Source organism: Lycium ferocissimum, chromosome 6 (assembly GCF_029784015.1).
Source record: "Lycium ferocissimum isolate CSIRO_LF1 chromosome 6, AGI_CSIRO_Lferr_CH_V1, whole genome shotgun sequence".
NCBI lineage: Eukaryota > Viridiplantae > Streptophyta > Magnoliopsida > Solanales > Solanaceae > Lycium > Lycium ferocissimum.
This window is the reverse complement of record NC_081347.1, coordinates 9,774,257-9,796,638: the sequence shown is the minus strand read 5'-3', so window position 1 is coordinate 9,796,638 and position 22,382 is coordinate 9,774,257. Positions and strand designations below refer to the sequence as shown.

At 36.2% G+C, this 22,382-nt stretch overlaps 1 protein-coding gene across 12 annotated transcripts; it reads left to right on the top strand.

The window, feature by feature from the left end:
• The first annotated feature begins 1,945 nt into the window (after positions 1-1,945).
• Positions 1,946-21,264, top strand: LOC132059272 (uncharacterized). 12 transcript variants are annotated; one of them, XM_059451841.1, is made up of 7 exons: positions 1,946-3,358; positions 3,455-3,581; positions 3,722-3,790; positions 3,942-4,002; positions 4,219-4,302; positions 5,427-5,511; positions 20,632-21,264. In XM_059451841.1, the coding sequence occupies exons 1-2, from the start codon at positions 2,284-2,286 to the stop codon at positions 3,463-3,465; spliced, it is 1,086 nt and encodes a 361-aa protein (XP_059307824.1). In that variant the 5' UTR covers positions 1,946-2,283; the 3' UTR covers positions 3,466-3,581; positions 3,722-3,790; positions 3,942-4,002; positions 4,219-4,302; positions 5,427-5,511; positions 20,632-21,264. The 12 variants fall into 12 exon arrangements, with proteins under 12 accessions (XP_059307824.1, XP_059307827.1, XP_059307820.1 ...); XM_059451844.1 differs by lacking the exon at positions 3,722-3,790; XM_059451837.1 differs by having other exon boundaries at positions 3,722-4,002.
• Positions 21,265-22,382: the final 1,118 nt, after the last annotated feature.

Here is a 22,382-nt window from a genome sequence, read left to right as displayed (position 1 = left end):
TATAACTTAAGCATATAACTTAATATATATATATATATATATATATATATATACACGTATATCTTTCAATATTGCTAACTTCTTTGTGCTTTGTTAGTCAGTAAATATATAAACTTTACTTATAAACTTATATAACATATGTAAATATACCTACAATATACTAATAAATACTATAATATATATATACTATACAAAAAATAAAAAATAAAAGAGGTTTTGGACGTGTTTGAACCGGACCGGTTCCGGTTTCGGGTTTTTAACCGGTAAACCGGAACCGGCCGGTTTGTTAACCAGTTACCGGTCCGGTTCAAACCGGTTAACAGGTTTAACCTTATGGCTAAATTTAGGCTCTAAAAGAGCTTAACTACATACTCGAAGATCTGAATTTAAATTAAGCCTTTTCAAACTTCAAACCTTCTTGTATGAAGTTAGAATTGGCAGAATCCAACTCCAAACTTTTAAGATTTAAAAAAAAAAAAAATTAAAAAAAAGTAGCTATAATAGGAGGTTCAATTTAAAATTTGTCAAAACTAACTAAATATTAAATAATTTTCTTAGAATTGGATATGCTTTAAATAGGCTTGCTACAAGTGACTACCTGGGGTAATTTCTACCACTACAAGCGGCTACCTTTTGGGACCTTCATTCAAGCCATATTTGAATTTTATAAATTTTTGTAGGTTTAGCAATTTCAAAATAGCTTTCACATGCATGATCAAAGTTGTAAAATTTTGTATGTGAAGTTTCAAATTTTTCCTGAAATTTGGCATATTATTTGTGCAAGCAAACTTCCGAAATACACATCCATAGTTTTGCTTGCCAGGACAAAGTCTCGCATTTTTTTTTTTCAAGTTTAGCCTGCCAGTCCAAAACTTCCGATATTTCGAATAAAGTTTGGCCTGACAATCCAAAAACTTCAAAACAAGTGCATTTGAATTTGAACTGTTAAATATATGAAGTTTCAAATATATATGTCCAAAACTGAGAATACTTCTTTTGAGGTTTGAACTACCAATGTTCATCTTTGTCAATGTGTTAAAGCTTTTCCAACAATACTCTCTTGATTTAAACTCAATTTTCATATTCAAAATTCAAGATCACTTCTTCAAACTTACACAATGGTAATTTTGCTAATATTTTCAAGCTTTTCAACGACATCCACTTAATTTAAATTCACTTTTCCTATTCAAAAATTTATATTTAAATTGATATAGATACTAAACATAGTATTATCCAATAACTAAGAAGGAGAAGGAGGAGGATTAGGGGTGCAATTCCCTTTTTAAAATTGGCTACGCCTTAAATAATGCTGTGCAAATATCCACAAAATTACTTGGCCACCTGGTGTCATTCCTTAATTACAAGCCCAATGGTAAAGGGAGGCTCATGGCCATTTTTTTTTTTTGCGCGGATTGGGCTTCTTTTGGGGTGGTTTTAACCCAAGAATAGCAAATATCCAAGATTAAGATTGATACTAGAGTTCAAAAAAAAAAAAAAAAAAAAAGGAAATTTCGCCTTGAAGGTAAAATTCTGCCTTAAGGCAGAGTTTTACCCAAAACTTTACCTTAAGATAGAGTTTAAAACTCTGCCTGAAGCATGCAAACTCTACCTATGCAAAACTCTGCCTTGTGATTTTTTTAAAATTTTTTTTACTGAGCGAGAATTCGAATCCGAAACCAAAAAAGTTTTAGCGAAGGACAAAATTAAAGATCACCAATTTAAGGGCCAAAAATTAAAAACCACCCACCGAAGGACAATCCTGCAAATTGCCCGCTGATGGGTCATTTGCATTTTGGTCCCTATTTTGTGCTGGTCTTTAATTTTTGCTATTCAAATGGGCTGGTCTTTAATTTGTTTCCTTCAAAATTAAACTACGCATCCTAATATTCCCAAATTACGGCCGCGCTCTTAAATATGGCCGGTTAGGCCTAACATTTTGAAGGATAAAAATGAAAGACCAGTCCATTTGAAGGCCAAACCGTGTAATTATTTGGATATTTATTACCCAGCCCGATTGATTAAGCGCTCCCTCGCCGCCAATAGATTCTTGATTTCATGTCTACAAAGTTTCTTGCAGCAACAACTGTGACAACGATAGACAAACAAATATTCTATCAGTGACATAATTTGGATTTGAAGAAGTAAGAGTGTAAGACCAGTGAATCTAACCCCTTTTCTCCAATGTTATTTTGTGGTATTATTTGAATACTATACTGGTTTTTTTTTTTGGCCTCTATAGTATCAAGAAAGTCTCAATTTCATTTTTTTTTTTTAACTAAAAGAATGATGAGATGTGTCAAAGTTAGCACCTTTATACATGCTATTAGCTTCTGTAAAAGATGTTGTCACTTTGAATCCAAACCCCATTTGGGTTTTGGTTCTTTAGACTCACCAGTTAAAGCTAGTGTTGGAATTTTCTGGGATTTGGATAACAAACCACCTAAGTCTTTTCCACCATTTGATGCTGCCACAAAGTTAAAGAAAGCAGCTGGGGAGTTTGGGGCAGTGAGATTTACAGTAGCTTATGCTAATCGACACGCGTTTAGTTATGTTCCTCCTTTAGTTAGACAGCAAAGAAAAGAACGAAAAACTTTGAATTCGTTGGAAAATCGTGGGGTTGTTAAGGTAGAGGACCCTTATATATGTAGAGTTTGTGGGAGGAGATTTTATACTAATGAGAAGCTTGTTAATCATTTTAAGCAAATTCACGAACGTGAGCATACGAAAAGGATGAATCAGATTGATTCGTCTAGAGGGAAAATGAGGGTGAAGTTGGTGGCTAAGTATGCAATGAAGATGGATAAGTATAAGTATGCTGTTAAGGATGTTTTGACTCCGAAAGTTGGGTATGGTTTGGCGGATGAATTAAAACGAGCGGGTTTTTGGGTTAGGACTGTGTCGGATAAGCCACAAGCTGCTGATATCGCGTTGAGGAATCATTTAGTTGATGTAATGGATAAGAGGATGGTGGATTATGTGGTTCTTGTGTCTGATGATTCTGATTTTGTGGAAGTGTTGAAGGAGGCGAGGTTGAGGTGTTTGAAGACCGTGGTTGTTGGTGATACCAATGACGGTGCTCTTAAGAGGACAGCTGATGCTGCTTTCTCGTGGCAGGAGATCATGATGGGAAAGGCCAAGAAAGAAGCTGTATCGGTTGTTGGCCGGTGGAAGGACCGAGATGTTCTGAAGAGATTGGAGTGGACCTATGATCCAGAGATAGAGAAAAAGATGTATTACTCTGAAGTTGAGAGTGATGATTCTGATGGATTCTTTCCTGGGGAAGATGATAAAGAGGATGTTGGTGCTTCTGTCTTGAAGGAAGATGGTGGTGCATGGTGGAAGCTGGACTCTCGTTCAGGTACTTTTTGATTTATTGTAACTTTTTGATACAAAGTTAATTGAAGTTCTCCATGTTGGACGTCTGAGCAATCATTTCGTGTTGTACTTTATTCAGGACATGATTGATGCAGCAACTGATTGCCGGCTTCAGCTTCATTCTTATAAAAAGGAGATATGAACTGGTGATTCCACTAAAATTTCCATGCTCAGAAGGCTTTTCTAAAGTTGAGGCCAACACCGCTGTAAGTTCTTAGTGAAGGATGGAAAGAGATCCTGGATTACCTTTTTAAGTAACTTAGCTGCCAACATTACTGTATTTTTTTTTAACTATTATAGAAGCGTGGGTTTAGCATAGGATCGACATGTTTGCTTCAATTAGCAGATGGCATTTTAGTCATTGTATTTCTTGAGCTTTTCCATACGTGGCCACTCCATGCTCCCTCCATTCCAGGTGGCTTTTACTACAAAAAGCATATCATCAGTCCAGAACATTCAATTGTTTCATCTCTTGTTTCTTCATTCCTCTCAGAAACCCTCCTCTTTCAATTTTTGTGCAAATCTTCATCTTCTTTACTTTCATTGGTTTTTTGGGTTCTCTTCAGAGTTCCAATTTCATAGCTATCGTTGTTCAGTCTTTTGGAACTCCAGCCTTGCTCCATCAAGGTAATTGCATACTGCTATCTATTTTGTCTTGGTCATTCTTTATTTTTATCACGTAATTGTTATTGTATTTTGGGTGGTCATATATGACTTGTGGTTGTAAATTATAGATGTGACTGTGTTATTAATAAGCAAAGAATCCTTATTATGCAGTAAAGATCTATGTTTGAGAATTTTCTGTGCATTTAAAACGTGTGAAGTGTTTTGTTTTGTCTGCAGAGGAGATACGCAGGGCCTGTTATCGCAATGATTCGGAACAAGTGGCTGGGTTGGAAAGCATAATAGCTAAGCCAGGAATTCTAGGTTGGGACAAAAAATTTCTTCTTTTTCATGGACTTCTACGCCCTGTTTCCTGTTATTGTAGGGTAATTGTTAATGTTCCGTGTTAATGAATTTAGATGCTTTCTTCATTTTGGCGGAAACATTGGTAGTGATAGCTCACTTTACCTAGCACTAAAGAATTGTATAAAGCTCACTTTTTCATCAGCATTATTGAACTGTTAATAGATTATTGATGAAACATGGGAGGTCATTTCAACTGCTGTAGTGGGAATGCTAATCTTTGTTCCTAAAAATCCAAGCAAATGCAGCTCAAATTGCACAAGAGAAGGCAGGAAAATAAACCTTTTTGTTCCATCGTTCAACGACTTACATCCACAGTTGGATATCTTTGAGATTTTCAATGTGTAGTACAGTGTTATCAAAAGCGAAAAAGCGCAAAAAAGGTCTAAGGTCAGTTGGGCCTTTAAGCGCAAAGCGCAAATAAAGCGTGGGCTTTAATGAAAAAAAGCGCAATTGTGCAAAAATACAGATATATGTATGTTTATCCCAAGATTAATAATAATAAATATGAATAACAAATATATGGACAAAGAGAGATTGTAAAAATATTACCATAAAGTGAAATATCAATCATCTAGTGTCACCTAAATCAAGAGAGGCTCATTGGCAAGGAAAAGTATGTCTTAGAGCCTTGATGACGACACCGAGAGAAGCGCACGTAAAGCGAGGCGAAGCGCTCAACACATGTTTGAGCCTCGCTTCAGGGCTTAAGCGCGCTTAAAGCGCGCCTTTGATAACACTGGTGTAGTATTGAATTTAAAGCATCTTACTTGAAGTAGGATGCTATTTGTAGTGTTGAGTTTAAAGTACCTAATCTAAAGTATGATTTGTAATTGTTTGTCTTTTCCATACATGGAAAGAAAATAAAATGGCATCTCCTGTTTTGTGATGTTATGTTTGAGAAAGCCAGTAACTTAAATAAACTGAAATTTTTGGAGGATATATTATGGAATTCAAATGTGTTTTATTCAGTAGGAATGTTGCTACTGTTGTATGTGCTATAACTTATTTCAGTTGATATCATATTAAGTGCAATAATATTTAACATCTTATCTAATAATAGTTTGTTACTTGTGTCGTTCTAGATAGATGAGCTAGCAACTTTATCGGATTCGCGTGCTCCTTCCATCACTAGGATCCATACAGTGAGAAGGATGTATTAGCAAGGAGGTATTCATATGCAACTTATTTGACAGTACATAAAGTCTATATCAGTTGTGCTGTTGTCATGGTTCAGACTCGAGAAACTTTACTGACTTAAGAAATTTTGAAAGTTTTGATAGAATTTTATAATCAGTGATAAAGAAGAAATTGTTTGGGAGATCCAAATTCATTGTACTATTTGAAGAATGAATAAGCAATTCCTATGTAGGCCTCTTTGTCACACCCCAACCTTGGGGGGTGTGGCCGGCACTCGACACCCGAAGGCCCGAGCGAACCAACCATGGCATCTGTGACATGTAATATGAATAATGGGCCGACAAGGCCGCTATATGACACTAACAAGAACCAAATGTATCAACCTGCACACAGAAGAACCCAACAACAACCTCTCTCTCTCTATATATATATAGCTAAGGCCAACAAGGCTATGTCACGGTCATGCCAACTGTACAGGGGGGCCGACAAGGCCAAGCAAAACATATATACATTGACAACCGGTCTGCAAGCCTCTAAAAGAGTAACACAATATCAACAGGTCGGGACAAGGCCCCCGACATATCCTAAAACTATACATATACATATGCATATGTACCTATGGACTCAGAACCAGCAACTCCGAAGAAGTGGAATGCAACACTCAATCGCTGATCTCGGTGTCCTCGCGGGCGCGCCGCAGGTTCGTCTATCAAAGACTCGTGGGCAACACAGCGCACGAAAAAAGGCGTCGTACGAAATATGTCTCGAATATGTAGGCGATAAGCGCAAAGCACAACTAATGTAAATAATGTGAGAAGGGATTTAGAAACAACTCCGAAACTCGTTCAAGGCCAGCGAGGCAACCATAACCATAACATGAATGTAAATGCATGCTCGTAAAATCATTCCTCATTTTGTGGAGGCTTATATCATATCATATAACAATAATAAGTCCCTGTGGGAGTGAGCTCATCATCATAACGACCTCTTGCCCAACCGGGTCGGTGGCGATGCACGGTACGTGCCTGCCGGCCGCACAACACAGCTCGGTAAAGAAAGAAACATGCCTAGGTGCACATATAAGTGCCTACCCGGCCGACTATAGCACGGCTCGGGATGAAAATAAATACATATATAAGTGCAATGCAAGACTGACCTCAAAAGAGATATCATAAAAAGAGTCTGAGTGACTATTGTCGTTTTCCTCCGACTATCGTTATTGTCGATACGTTCTTTGGTTTCCAATTATGAGACAACCGACAAGAAACATGAAAGTTACGTTTTAGGGATTTATTTGAAGTAGACATCATGTTCAAGCTAGTAGTAGCCATGATCAATATGAACGTCGGAGAAAGAACGAACAAAAGAATCCTAGTTCTCTTGAACGACGAACAAGGGAAGACGGGAATACTTAAATCTTCTTCGATGTGAGTTATTCATGAGCAAAGGACAGATTTAATCATATTTATCAATTTGAAGTGGAGCAATTTGAATTCGACGAAACAATTCAATAAACGTTCATTCGAGTTCTAGTCATGCCGAAAGATATAGAGAAAGCCCACATACCTCGTTGATGGGGTTATACGCGTCTTATGGGTCCTTGAATACCTTATGAACGCCTTCCTACACAAAATGAACTATTCAAGATCAAAATCAAACTCATAGCTCATGAAAATCTTCACTTAGACATTTAAGCGAGCAACTCGCGAGCATAAGTTCGTAGGCTCTTTTGTAGCTCAATTTCCCCACAAAACGCTACCAAATTCTATTTTCCTACTCCTTCTCATCAATACGATCCTATCTATTCCCACAAATTCAGACAAACACCAAAACCATACAAAATAGCTCAACAATCAAACTATGTTCACAAGAGCTGCTTAAGGAATGGCAAGAACCTATCTTATGAAATTTTCAACCAACTCATAGGATTAATTACTTGTAGAAGCTCAAAGAAATCAAAAGGAGGTTAAAATATACCTTAGATCATGAAAATCACTTAAACCCAAGTTACTTCAAAGCGAGGTTTTCTTCGAAAGGTGAAATAGTGAAGAAATCACAATTTCGAAGTTGCCGTGTTGTTCTCCACGTTGAGGTTGTTTGATTTGCCCTTAAGTGTGTTTATAATTGATGGAAGATGATTAGAGAGGTTTTCCTAGGGTTTCTATGGTCTTTCAAGGTGAAGAAATGGAGAAAAATTCGTCCCAAGGCCTCTATTTATACTTGGGCAAAGTAAAGCCACCGACCTAGCACACTGTTCCCGCCACAGTTTTCGTGTTCCCGCGACAGTTTACGTCCCAGGACGGAAATGCGAATATCTCTTTCCTCCGACGTCGTATCGACAAACGGTTAAATGCACTGGAAACTAGGCTCGTAGACCTTCGATTTGATAGGTGTATCACCCCGTAACTCCAAGTAGATTGAGAGAAAAGCTCTTCGACATCTGACCCAAATTTCAGTGAAATTTACATACGTAACTTGCGACGACCTTTGTCAACTTTCGTATCACAACTCGTTTGACTTCAAAACTTAACATACGACTATCATACTGTTTAAATACCTCAAAACATTACCTTCTTAGCATGTTAGCCACCGTACGATACGATAAGAGTTTGCAGTATATATTCAAGCAAAAAGAGCTGAACTTGAGACAACGAAGGTGGCTGGAATTACTGAAGGACTACGATGTTGATATCTTATACTATCCGGGAATGGCAAACGTCGTAGCTGATCCGTTAAGTCGTAAGTCCATGGGTAGTTTGAAGCAGGTGAGAGCTAATAAGTTAGAGATGACCAAGTATCTATATCGATTGGCCAATATGAGTGTGCGGTTACTTGACACAGGTGACGAGGGTGTTGTGGTTCAGAAAGCTACGTAGTCATCGTTAGTAGCTGAAGTGAAAGCACGACAGTTTGAAGATCCCGAAATGGTTAAGATCAAGAAAGGCATCTCTTCTCAGAAAAAGCAATTGTTCGAGATATCAGATGACGGAGTTCTCAAATATAAAGGTCGATGGTGTGTACCTAATGTTGGGGAGCTTCGCAAGCAAATTATGACGGGATTCACCAGTCTCAGTATTCGGTTCATCCCAGTTCTACTAAGATGTACCACGGCCTTCGTCAATTATATTGGTGGAATAATATGAGAATGACATTGCTACATTTGTGGCTCAGTGTCCAAATTGTCAGCAGGTTAAGGTTGAACACCAGAAACCTGGTGGATTGCTTCACAATATCAAGATCCCAACATGGAAATGAGAAGCTATTAATATGGACTTTATTACAGGATTGCCTAGTTCTCGTCGGAAGTTCGATTCCATCTGGGTTATTGTAGACAGGCTTACAAAATCAGCACACTTTTTACCTGTCAGAACTACATACGTAAATTTGAAAGATTATGCCAGATTGTATATCAAAGAGATAGTTCGATTACATGGAGTTCCAGTTTCTATTATATATGACAGAGGTGCGTAATTTACAGCTAAATTCTGGAGATCTTTCCAAAAAGGGTTGGGTACACTCAAATTAGTCTCAGCGCAGCTTTCCATCCACAGACAGACGGACAGGCCGAACGTACTATTCAGACGCTCGAGGATATGTTACGAACCTATGTATTGGACTTCAAAGGAAGCTGGGAAGATCATTTGCCACTTATTGAGTTTGCCTACAACAATAGCTACCACTCTAGCATACAAATGACGCCATATGAAGCTTTATACTGGCGGAAGTGCAGCTCCCCTATTGGTTGGTTTGATGTCGGTGAAATGAAGTTGTTAGGACCTGAGTTGGTGCAACAAGCGGTAGAGAAAGTTAAGTTGATTCAAGAAAGGTTATTGACGGCTCAGAGCCGACAGAAGTCATACTCAGACAACCGACGTAGAGATCTGAAGTTTGCCGTGGGAGATTGGGTATTTTTGAAGGTATCGCCTATGAAAGGCATAATGAGATTTGGCAGGAAAGACAAGCTTAGCCCAGGTATGTCGGGCTGTATCAGATCGTGCAGAGAATTGGCCAAGTTGCTTATAAACTTAATTTGCCACCGGAGGTAGGCGGTCCATAGGTATTCCATGTCTCTGCTTTGCGTAAATGCTTAGGCGATCCTTCTCGTATCATCCCCATTGAGGATATTCAAGTTACTGAGGACTTGTCGTACGAGGAAGTTCCTGTCGCCATCCTAGATCGTCAAGTTCGTAAATTGCGAACTAAAGAGGTAGCTTCGGTTAAGGTATTGTGGCGGAATAATAATGTAGAAGAGATGACGTGGGAGGCAGAAGAAGATATGAAAGCCCGATACCCTCATTTGTTCCAATCTTCAGGTTTACATTGACATCCCTGCAATACGATACTTCCTTTCTCATTTCTATTTCTCAAGCTATATATATATATATATATATATATATATATATATATATATATATGTTATGTTAGGTGCTATTCTTTGAGTCAGGCGTGACGAGTACATCTCGGACCACGGTAGATGACAGTTGAGGTGAGTTATGGCTAACTTATCTTGATTTCTGCATACTTAGATGGTCGTGTGAGGCCAAATTGCCATTGTTATGTTGTTGTGTGGCCCTGTGTGGCTTTGGATATTGGTTTGAGCTGCTTGACAAGTTTTGGATAGTCCTGTTTACAGAGGAAATTCTGTCGAAATTTTTAGAAATCCCGAGAGTTGAGATATCCCTCAACATTTGAGGACGAATGTTCTTAAGTGGGGAAGGATGTTACACCTCGTGTTTTCGTGCGTTATCGTATCGTAAGGTGGCTAACATGCTAAGAAGGTAATGTTTTGAGGTATTTAAATAGTATGATAGTCGTATGTTAAGTTTTGAAGTCAAACGAGTTGTGATACGAAAGTCGACAAAGGTCGTCGCAAGTTACGTTTGTAAATTTCACTGAAATTTGGGTCAGATGTCGAAGAGCTTTTCTCTCAATCTACTTGGAGTTACGGGGTGATCCACCTATCAAATCGAAGGTCTACGAGTCTAGTTTCTAGCGCATTTAACCGTTTGTCGATACGACGTCGGAGTAGAGAGATATTCGCATTTTACGTCCAGGGACGCAAACTGCCGGGGGAACAGTGTGCTAGGTCGGTGGCTTTATTTTGCCCAAGTATAAACAGATGCCTTGGGACGAATTTTTCTCCATTTCTTCACCTGGAAAGACCTTAGAAACCCGAGGAAAACCTCTCTAATCATCTTCCATCAATTATAAACACACCTAAGGGCAAATCAAACAACTTAAACGTGGAGAACAACATGGCGACTTCGAAATTGTGATTTCTTCACTATTTCACCTTTCGAAGGAAAACCTTGCTTTGAAGTAACTTGGAGTTTGAAGTGATTTTCATGATCTAAGGTATATTTTAACCTCCGTTTGATTTCTTTGAACTTCTACAAGTAATTAATCCTAAGAGTTGGTTGAAAATTTCATAAGATAGGTTCTTGCCATTCCTTAAGAAGCTCTTGTGAACATAGTTTGATTGTTGAGCTATTTTGTATGGTTTTGGTGTGTTGTTTGAATCTGTGGGAATATGGATAGGATCGTATTGATGAGGAGGAGTAGGAAAGTAGAATTTGGTAGCATTTTGTGGGGAAATTGAGCTACAAAAGAGATATCATAAAAAGAGTCTGAGTGACTATTGTCGTTATCCTCCGACTATCGTTATTGTCAATACGTTCTTTGGTTTCCAATTATGAGACAACCGGAAGACGCGAAACATGAAAGTTACGTTTTAGGGATTTATTTGAAGTAGACATTATGTTCAAGCTAGCGAATGAACGATCAATATGAACGTCGGAGAAAGAACGAACAAAAGAATCCTAGTTCTCTTCGACGACGAACAAGGGAAGATGGGAATACATAAATCTTCTTCGATGTGAGTTATTCATGAGAAAAGGGCAGATTTAATCATATTTATCAATTTGAAGTGGAGCAATTTGAATTCGACGAAACAATTCAATAAACGTTCATTCGAGTTCTAGTCATGCCGAAAGATATAGAGAAAGCCCTACATACCTCGTTGATGGAGTTATACGCGTCTTTCGGGTCCTTGAATACCTTATGAACGACTTCCTACACAAAACGAACTATTCAAGATCAAAATCAAGTTCATAGCTCATGAAAATCTTCATTTAGACATTTAAGCGAGCAACTCGCGAGCATAAGTTTGTAGGCTCTTTTGTAGCTCAATTTCCCCACAAAACGCTACCAAATTCTACTTTCCTACTCCTCCTCATCAATACGATCCTATCCATATTCCCACAGATTCAAACAAATACCAAAACCATACAAAATAGCTCAACAATCAAACTATGTTCACAAGAGCTTCCTACGGAATGACAAGAACCTATCTTATGGAATTTTCAACCAACTCTTAGGATTAATTACTTGTAGAAGCTCAAAGAAATCAAAAGGAGGTTAAAATATACCTTAGATCATGAAAATCACTTCAAACCCCAAGTTACTTCAAAGCAAGGTTTTCCTTCGAAAGGTGAAATAGTGAAGAAATTACAATTTCGAAGTTGCCATGTTGTTCTCCGCGTTGAAGTTGTTTGATTTGCCCTTAGGTGTGTTTATAATTGATGGAAGATGATTAGAGAGGTTTTCCTAGGATTTCTATGGTCTTTCAAGGTGAAGAAATGGAGAAAAATTCGTCCTAAGGCATCTATTTATACTTGGGCAAACTAAAGCCACCGACCTAGCACATTGTTCCCGCGGCAGTTTGCGTTCCTGTACGGAAATGCGAATATTTCTCTACTCCGACATCGTATCGACAAACGGTTAAATGCGATGGAAACTCGACTTGTAGACCTTCGATTTAATAGGTGGATCACCTCGTAACTCCAAGTAGATTGAGAGAAAAGCTCTTCGACGTCTGATCCAAATTTTTGTGAAACTTACAAGCGTAACTTGTGACGACCTTTGTCAACTTTGGTATCACAACTCATTTGACTTCAAAACTTTAAAGTTTGTTCTATCTTGGTAATCTTAATTTCATTTTTTAAGGATGAAACTTGATTAGATAGACAATTAATTTTAAAAATAATTTGATTCTTTAAAGAATCACTTTCCTCTTGGGAAATGGTTGTTAAATAAGGAAATTTAATTTCCTTTCCTAAAATGGTGGTATAGATTGCATCTAAATTAAAAAAGATAATAAGGTTTGATTTGAGTTATAAATGGTGTTCCTAGGATAATAGCTTCATTTATATCCCTAGTAACTACAAATTCATTTATAAAACAAATGCCATCATTGTTGATGTGACCTTTTGAAAGCTTATAATTAATTTTTAGCTTTGGTATTGTGATGATGAGTATAATTTAGCGATTTACTTTTGTCTAAGTACTTAGTCGGTATTAATCCTTCTATGATGCGGTTTTTATACGGGGGGAATCTACTAATGCTAATTTATTGAGTACAATGTTTCCTACCCTTAAAGTGACAAAGATATGCCAGCTTTGAGCTTTAATCATTGTTACTTCAGCAGGTTTATTATTATCTGTTTGGATAATATCATTGTGATCTGTGACGTCATTCATGACTTCATCATTTTTGGAAGATTAGATATAAGTGAATGGAATATAGATGGTTTAGCAGAAAGCCAAATCTATAAAAAATTACATGAAATGGGTATTACCATTACGGCATACAAAGCTAAAGTCTTTGGTGATACACATGCAACAACCATGATAGTTTTGTGGTTTTACGGGAACATTAAAAAATTGGTGGGATAATTATCTTACTGAAGTTAATAGAGCCCAAATTTTAGGAGTTGTGTCAATAGAAACCACCTTAAAGATGGAAGGTAATATGCAAACAGCTCTTGACGAAGCAAGAGAAGACGCTTCAGCAACATTAATTTATAGTATTGCTAAAAACTTTATTGGAGAACCAAAACTTTTCCAAGATAGGAGTTTAGAATTACTAAACAATCTTAGGTGCCCCAAATTAGATGATTTTAGGTGGTACAAAGATATGTTTTTAGAAAAAGTTATGATAAGAGAAGACTGCAATAATGATTTCTGGAAAGAAAGATTTATTAGCGGTTTACCATCTTTGTTCGCTGAAAAAGTTAGAACAAAAATTAAAGATAGATTTAATGGAAGAATTCCTTATGAGAATCTTACTTATGGAGATATAATTAGTTTTATTAATGTGACAGGACTTGATCTTTGCACAGACTTAAAACTAAAACAATCTCTTAAAAAAGATCAATATCAATCTCGAAAGGATTTAGGAAGCTTTTGTCAAGACTTCGGTTTTGAGAAGATTTCCGCCCCTTCCAAAAATCGAGTAAAATAATAAAAGGGTCCAGTTCTTCAAAACATAGGAAGAAAAGAGATCCAGAAAAATCTTATAAAAAGAAAAGGTTTAAAAGAACACCAAAAAAGAATTTAGGTGACACATGCGGGACATGTGGCAAAAAAGGCCATAGATCTAGTGAATGCAGAGTCAACATTAAAAAGAAAAAGAAAATAAATCTTTTAGATGTTGATGACAAAGTTAAACATGATTTATACTCAATCCTTGAAGAAACTGATAACACTTCATCTTCTTCAGACGAGGATAGTGATATTGAATTTGTTTCAGACGATAGTTCTGCAAATAATTCTTCAGATGAAGAATGCGATTGCACAGGAACTATATGTACTTGTGAACAGAATTCAATAAAAGTAATCACTAAGGAATCAAAAGAATTTCTTTTTGATTTAATTAATCATATTAATGATGAAGATGTTAAGAAAGAATATCTGGTTAAATTAAAAGATATCGTTCTTAATCAACCTAGGGATAAACCCTCAATCGAACCCTTTAACATGAAAAATGTTATGCACAGGTTTTCGTCAAAAGAAAGACAACCTACCGTTCAAGATTTACAGATAGAATTAATTTTGGTACAAAACGAAATTAAGAATATTAAAGCAAGACTTAATAAAATTGAAATGGATTACATCACTGATCAAATCTTATCTCAGACAAGAAAAGAATCTCTTGCAGAAGATAATGAAAATGATGTATCCGATAAATCATCACAAGATTCCAAAAATGATGAAGTCATGAATGATGTCACAGATCACAATGATATTATCCAAACAGATATTAATATACCTGTTGAAGAAACAATGATTAAAGCTCAAAGCTGGCATATCTTTGTCACTTTAAGGGTAGGAAACATTGTACTCAATAAATTAGCATTAGTAGATTCCGGAGCAGATAAAACGGTTAAGAACTGATACCATTTTAAGGATCTTTTACTGGCTAAAATCATAAACTTAAAATTAAATGCGGAAAATAAAATATAAAGAAAATACTTACAAAAGCTTGAAGCTTTTTATTCAAACATTGAAAGCTTGAAAGGAAATTTACATTAGGGAGAGGAGAGGAGAAGGCTTGTTTCGAAGTGGGGAGATTTTCGAATGCCTTTCTAATTACAACTTGAGAACCTTATATAGGCCTCTGGAAAATTATTAACATCTAAGATGTTTACACGTGGACGGCTATCTTTAAAGATGCCATTCTTCTTTTTGAAAGTTGGGGCGGCTACTTTTGTAAAGTTGATACAAACAATACATTGTTTGTCTTCTTTTGAAAAGTTGGATGGTACGCTTTTGTAAAGTTTGTCGACCACTTTTCCTGCTTTTGACTCTTGCCTTCTGCTTTTCTGAAGAGGCAACCTTATCTGAGATCATAATCAAGATATGCCTGGGCCAATCCTTGTGGGTCCAACATATCTCCATTATCGTTTGATGATGATGAAGCTGTATCCAATAATTCTTGAATTTCTAATGGATCGCTTGTCTAACTGTCATTAAAGCTTGTAGCTTTTTCTTAAGATACGCCTTGGATTAAACTTTCGATGATCCTTACTTCTTTGCTAGTTGATGGTTGTTTCATCTTTTGCTTTTTATCTTTAGGGATCCATCCCTTGATTTTTATGGTTTTGCTTAAGTGTTTAATCCTATGCATTTCAGTTATATCAAATGACCAACTGATAATATAGGATATTCTCTTAGCAACATAATATTTGCATAATTTAATATGCTCCGGTAAAGTGGAGTTTCCTTGTTCATGTTGGAAAGTCTCATAATGTTTTAGGAAGCTTTTGGGCATGGTGAGCTCATTGCCTCCAAACCGCTTCCACCAGTCATAAAACCATCTAGGGATGATGGACCTGGAAAACTGTTCGCTGTATTTTACGAACCAAGTATGGGTAATTGGTCGTACATACATGAAGTTGTACCATGCCTGGTCATAGTTATAATAATTATAGGTCTGGGGCCTATGTTCTTCTGATAGGATCATAGGTGTGTGTAGATGATCAACATTCCATTGAAATGGACTGATGACCTTATTAATGGTGAATTTTTAATATTCAATACTATTTGGGTCATTATCATCTTTTAGATGATGTTCAATGGTTAGGGATCCTGTGTCTGTCAGGATAAATTCAAAATATCTCCTAGTCTTGATAGGATCATCTGTATCAACATAATTGAAGTTAGTGTAGCAGGGTTTTAGTGAGTCTGCTACCTTCCAACTTTCATCTTTGCTTATCAAGTGCCAAGACTGGTATCTCGGTCTTGCTAATGATGGCAAATTCTTCTTGAGATGCCTGCTGTTTTTCTTCCTTTGCTAAGGGAATATTTGGATTAACTGCTTGTGCGAAGGACTCTGGGTCTTCATTTTGTAACAACTGCTGGTTTGGATTTTTCCTTTTGATGAGTTGGCAGAAGGATCTTGTTCCTTCTTGAAAGGGGATAAAGGTTCTGTTTTGGGGATAGAACCGGGTATAGTTAAATTTGGTCTGGTAGCTGGTAATGTGGGCCTCATGGGCCTTGGTAGGTTTGGATATTCAGCTAAGGCTGAATATCTATTTGGCTGATTGGGCCTTGGTTGATTGGGTTTTTTCTGGAAAGGGGATGTGGGGGCTCCTGGCCTCATGATTTCCCTGTAGAAATTCCCTTGTAAGAAAATCTGGTAAAGATTTTAAATCTCCTTTAATAAATTCGATTTCAAAATCAAAATTTGGATAATAGTGCTTGCCATCTGGCAAAAATCTGTTTTGAAACAAGATTTCTAACATCTTTTTGTAAAATCTCTTTAGCTGATTTACAATCAACACGTAATAAAAAACTTTTATTTATCAAGTCATCTGGAAACTTTGTAATACATAGTACTATAGCTAAAATTTCTTTTTTAACGACTATAATTTTTTAAATGCGAGAATTCGGATCACGAGGTATAACGGACTAAGCATTCGGGAGAATTCAAAGAGACTCTTTGTTTAAGAATTCCACCGTATCCTTCATTAGAAGCATCGGTTTCGACAATATAAAAGCATACGGGTTTGGAATACCTAGACACGGAAGTTTTTTGACAATGGTCTTAATTTTTCTGACCGTTTCTGTTTGATCTTGACTCCATGGGACTGGGTTCTTTTTGAGACGTTTGTATAATGGTTCACAGATTTTTCTGACATTTGGAATGAAATCTGCAACATAATTATGACTTCCTAAAAACCTTTACAACTGGGTTTTATCAGGAATTTCATCTGGAAATTTGGATGAGAACTCAATGGCTAGGTTCCTTGGTAGAGGTCGTGTCCTAAAAACCTAATTGTTGTTTGGAACAACTTAATCTTCTTAGCACTTACCACTAAACCATTGTGTTTAACAATTTTAAAGAAAATGTTTAAATGTTTAAAATGAGAATCAATGTCCTCAGAAAATATTAAAACATCATCTATATAGACTATAGACATATGACTGTAGGGGTTGAATATATTATTCATTATATTCTGAAATTCTGATGGGGCATTTTTTAACCCAAAAGACATTACATTCCATTCATATTGTCCAAAAGGGACATTGAATGTTGTTTTATATTTATCTTTTTCAGCAATTTGAATTTGCCAAAATCCTGATTTCATATCAAACTTACTATAAACATTTGCTTTGTAAGTTCTTTTTAACAAATCTCTTTTATTAGGTATCGGGTATCTAATCCATTGTAAAACCTTATTTAATGGTTTATAATTAATAACTAATCTTGGAGATCCTCTTTCTTTCTCAGCATTTTTATTTACATAAAACGCCGAAAAAAAAAAGGGATTTAGAAGGTCTAATTATCTTCTTCTGTAGAAGATCATTTATTTCTGTTTTACAAACTTCCATTAATTCATGGTTCATCTGGATAGGCCTTGCCTTAGTAGGAATAGCCTGTTCATTAAAACCATCAATGTATGGGAGGTCAACTATGTGTCGCTTTCTTTCCCAAAAAGCATTTGGTAGATCAGAACAAACTTCTTTTTCAAGTTGTTCTTGAAAGCTTTTGATTTTCCCTATTATTCCCGGGGTTTTTAAAGTTTGTTCTATCTTGGTAATCTTAATTTCATTTTTTAAGGATGAAACTTGATTAGATAGACAATTAATTTTAAAAATCATTTGATTCTTTAAAGAATCACTTTCCTCTTGGGAAATGGTTGTTAAATAAGGAAATTTAATTTCCTTTCCTAAAATGGTGGTATAGATTGCATCTAAACCAGCATAATAAGGTTTGATTTGAGTTATAAATGGTGTTCCTAGGATAATAGCTTCATTTATATCCCTAGTAACTACAAATTCATTTATAAAACAAATTCCATCATTACAGATGTGACCTTTTGAAAGCTTATAATTAATTTTTAGCTTTCACCTGTAGCTGAGTATAATTTAGCAGTACTTTTGTCTAAGTACTTAGTCGGTATTAATCCTTCTATGTTTGAATCTGTGGGAATATGGATGAGGAGTAGGAAAGTAGAATTTGGTAGCGTTTTGTGGGGAAATTGAGCTACAAAAGAGATATCATAAAAAGAGTCTGAGTGACTATTGTCGTTATCCTCCGACTATCGTTATTGTCAATACGTTCTTTGGTTTCCAATTATGAGACAACCAGCACAAGAAACATGAAAGTTACGTTTTAGGGATTTATTTGAAGTAGACATCATGTTCAAGCTAGCAGTAGCCCTGATCAATATGAACGTCGGAGAAAGAACGAACAAAAGAATCCTAGTTCTCTTCAGCGACGAACAAGGGAAGATGGGAATACATAAATCTTCTTCGATGTGAGTTATTCATGAGAAAAGGGCAGATTTAATCATATTTATCAATTTGAAGTGGAGCAATTTGAATTCGACGAAACAATTCAATAAATGTTCATTCGCGTTCTAGTCTTGCCGAAAGATATAGAGAAAGCCCTACATACCTTGTTGATGGAGTTATACGCGTCTTCCGGGTCCTTGAATACCTTATGAACGACTTCCTACACAAAACGAACTATTCAAGATCAAAATCAAGTTCATAGCTCATGAAAATCTTCATTTAGACATTTAAGCGAGCAACTCGCGAGCATAAGTTCGTAGGCTCTTTTGTAGCTCAATTTCCCCACAAAACGCTACCAAATTCTACTTTCCTACTCCTCCTCATCAATACGATCCTATCTATTCCCACAGATTCAAACAAGCACCAAAACCATACAAAATAGCTCAACAATCAAACTATGTTCACAAGAGCTTCTTAAGGAATGACAAGAATCTATCTTATGAAATTTTCAACCAACTCTTAGGATTAATTACTTGTAGAAGCTCAAAGAAATCAAAAGGAGGTTAAAATATACCTTAGATCATGAAAATCACTTCAAACCCCAAGTTACTTCAAAGCAAGGTTTTCCTTCGAAAGGTGAAATAGTGAAGAAATCACAATTTCGAAGTTGCCATGTTCTCCGCGTTGAAGTTGTTTGATTTGCCCTTAGGTGTGTTTATAATTGATGGAAGATAATTAGAGAGGTTTTCCTAGGGTTTCTATGGTCTTTCAAGGTGAAGAAATGGAGAAAAATTCGTCCTAAGGCATCTATTTATACTTGGGCAAAATAAAGCCACCGACCTAGCACACTGTTCCCGCGGCAGTTTGCGTTCCTGGACGGAAATGCGAATATTTCTCTACTCCGACGTCGTATCGACTAACGGTTAAATGCGATGGAAATTAGACTCGTAGACCTTCGATTTAATAGGTGGATCACCCCGTAACTCCAAGTAGATTGAAAGAAAAGCTCTTCGACATCTGATCCAAATTTTAGTGAAATTTACAAACGTAACTTGTGACGATGACCTTTGTCAACTTTGGTATCACAACTCGTTTGACTTCAAAACTTAACATACGACTATCATACTATTTAAATACCTCAAAACATTACCTTCTTAGCATGTTAGCCACCTTACAATACGATAACGCACGAAAACACGAGGTGTAACACCTACTCTCCTCAGTCATAAAAATAATGGGTTCCGTAGTGATATTACTATAATTAGTTTGAGGTGATTTGTGACTTCAAAATGGTTGTAGTTTAAAAGATGCATACAGGTGAAGCTTTGCATCTGCTGAATTTCTTCTTTGCATCTGCTGAATTTCTTTATCTCCTAAATACACGTGTATTACACATAAGTAAGAAAAGTGATGATGTAGATGTAAGGAGGAATTCTCAAGGGTTCTAATGGTTAGATAATTTAATCCTAATTTAATTGAGGTTGTCTATCTTTTTGTTCCTATTTCCATGGTTTGATGTTCAGCGTTACGATGAACATATAAACCTTCATGGTATCCACTTCTTATATTCTTTCCGCTGCTGAGAGTGATTTGAGTTCCAGAGTTTTGATTTGCTATCTAGGTACGTATGATATCATTAAGGACAAAGGAGAAAATGTTCATTAAAGAAAAAGAGATCATATATTCATCAAAGACAGAGATCATATGGTTTTGGGTTAGAAATATTGATAAAAACAGTGATGACTCCTGAACTAGAGATGTTACATGATAGGATTTAAATTATGCTACAGAAAACTTGACCATCCTTCAGCAGTTAATGTCTTTGTTGTTTGATGGTACCAATTAGATTATGAAAGTTTCCCTTTAACCCTGGTTGAGATACCAATAAATTTCTGATGGATGTTGCAAAAGTAGCATTAGTAAAGGAGAAAGTGGTAGGAAATTTATCAACGTTTCTATTCATTGTTTTAATTGATAAATTCTGATCCTTGCAATTATTGTGATTTGTTAACGAATTTATATTTCATTAAGATTGACTTACTCTTATTATATTGTTATTGGTGAATATAGTGAAGTGGAGCATGTGAACTGAGTCCTTTCAATGGGAACGTATGACGATCCTGACCAACTAGACGTGAAGGGTTCTTTGTAATGCCAGCTGAACGCATCAGAATTCAATTAGCCTATTATAATGACACCAAGAGGGGAACTTGTGAAGAAGAGAGGTCTTTGCTAAAAAGAAGACTTTCTACAGCTGCTCTTGAAATAGAAAGACAGATGATGTAATGCTTTCATTAATCAGGTCGAAAATGACAAGGTTCAAGCTGTTCTTATAAGTAAGAATATGCATTTTGAGAAGCTGGGATTCTATTTATTACTCTGCAGAAGGAAAGGCACTTCTTATAAGCTAAACCTTTGCTGCATGATTTAATTTCTCCTGAAGTGAGAAAAACTACAAACGCAGAGGATGGACTGCAACTATTGGTGGATTGTGTACAAAATTCATGAAATTTAGTTATAGCACATTTGTTAGGGATTGTATCTTCTTGACATATTTAGTCATGTTTGATGAAAATATGTAAACCTTTTTGTTTGACATTTTTATTCTCTGTGAAAGATTACTCCCATTAGTGAAAAAAAGATTTCTTCATTGTGATGTTATTGTGATTCTGAAGGAATCATAAAGTCTGTATGTTGCAAAGCTTGGAGGATGTTGCTATGATCCTCAATTACGATATGCTAATTTTTTATGTTAATCTTAACCTGAACACCTTATTTGGAGTCATGCAATGTTGCGATTTAGACTGTTGGATTTAGCTTTCAGCAAATGCAATGAAGTATGCTATAACACAAAGTGCAAGCACGGGCCAAAACCATCTAGTGTATGCTATAATCCAGTGGGGAAACTTGGAGGTTGACTGGTTGAGGTTAACTTCAGATTCAAACCGAAGGTCCAAATTCATGAGGATGTCTTTACAATTAGTTTTCTCTAATATATTGTTATAGATTCCAATTCTAAAATCAATTAAGGTCAGCCTGATTTAATTTCATGACCAAGTTCTCCGATCGGGGGCTCAATTTACCTAAATTTAAGAGTTAAATCTTTTTTTTTTCTGCTCGGTATGAAAGATATTCATAATTATCGTTTAAACTGCAAAGGACGTGGACCTCTCCATCTTTATTTTGCTTGTCTTTTTTATTCATGAATGTTGCAAACATATGTGCACATATCTTTGTGTGTGTTTCTCTGTGTGCTTGTGTCTATCTGTTTGTGCGCGAACACAATGCTTGTAATTTGCAAGTTTCTGTTTGCATTTTGTGCAGGCATAACAAATAGATTTCACTTCCTACCTCTCTTTACATCTAAACATCAAATTAGATGCCCTAATCTTCATAAGCTTGGACCTCAACACATTGATGTCTCGCATCCATTATCACATAGTACCATATTTGCGTGTCTACCAGAACTTGATGATGTATCTCTAATTCCAGACACTGAAATTTCACTTTCTTTTGCTCAAGTTATTTGTAGGTTCCAACGTAGTGTCTGTTGTGCTTTTGATGCGGATATATTTTCCAAAGAACTATGATTGTCACTGAAGCATCATGTGACACCAACTGTGCTAACTGCTGTAGAGAATCATCTCTTTGGTCTCTTTTTTGGTATGCATAATGCCATAACCAATGTGTTATTGTAGTTGCTCAAAACGGTGTTTAAGAAAAACATTCATTACTTAAGGAATAATGCCATAACCAATGTGTTATTGTAGTTGCTCAAAACTGTGTTTAAGAAAAACATTCATTACTTAAGGAATTACATA

Excerpts from the sequence above, each read along its gene's own strand:
- LOC132059272 (XM_059451846.1), top strand. The coding sequence starts at position 2,284 with ATGATGAGATGTGTCAAAGTTAGCACCTTTATACATGCTATTAGCTTC.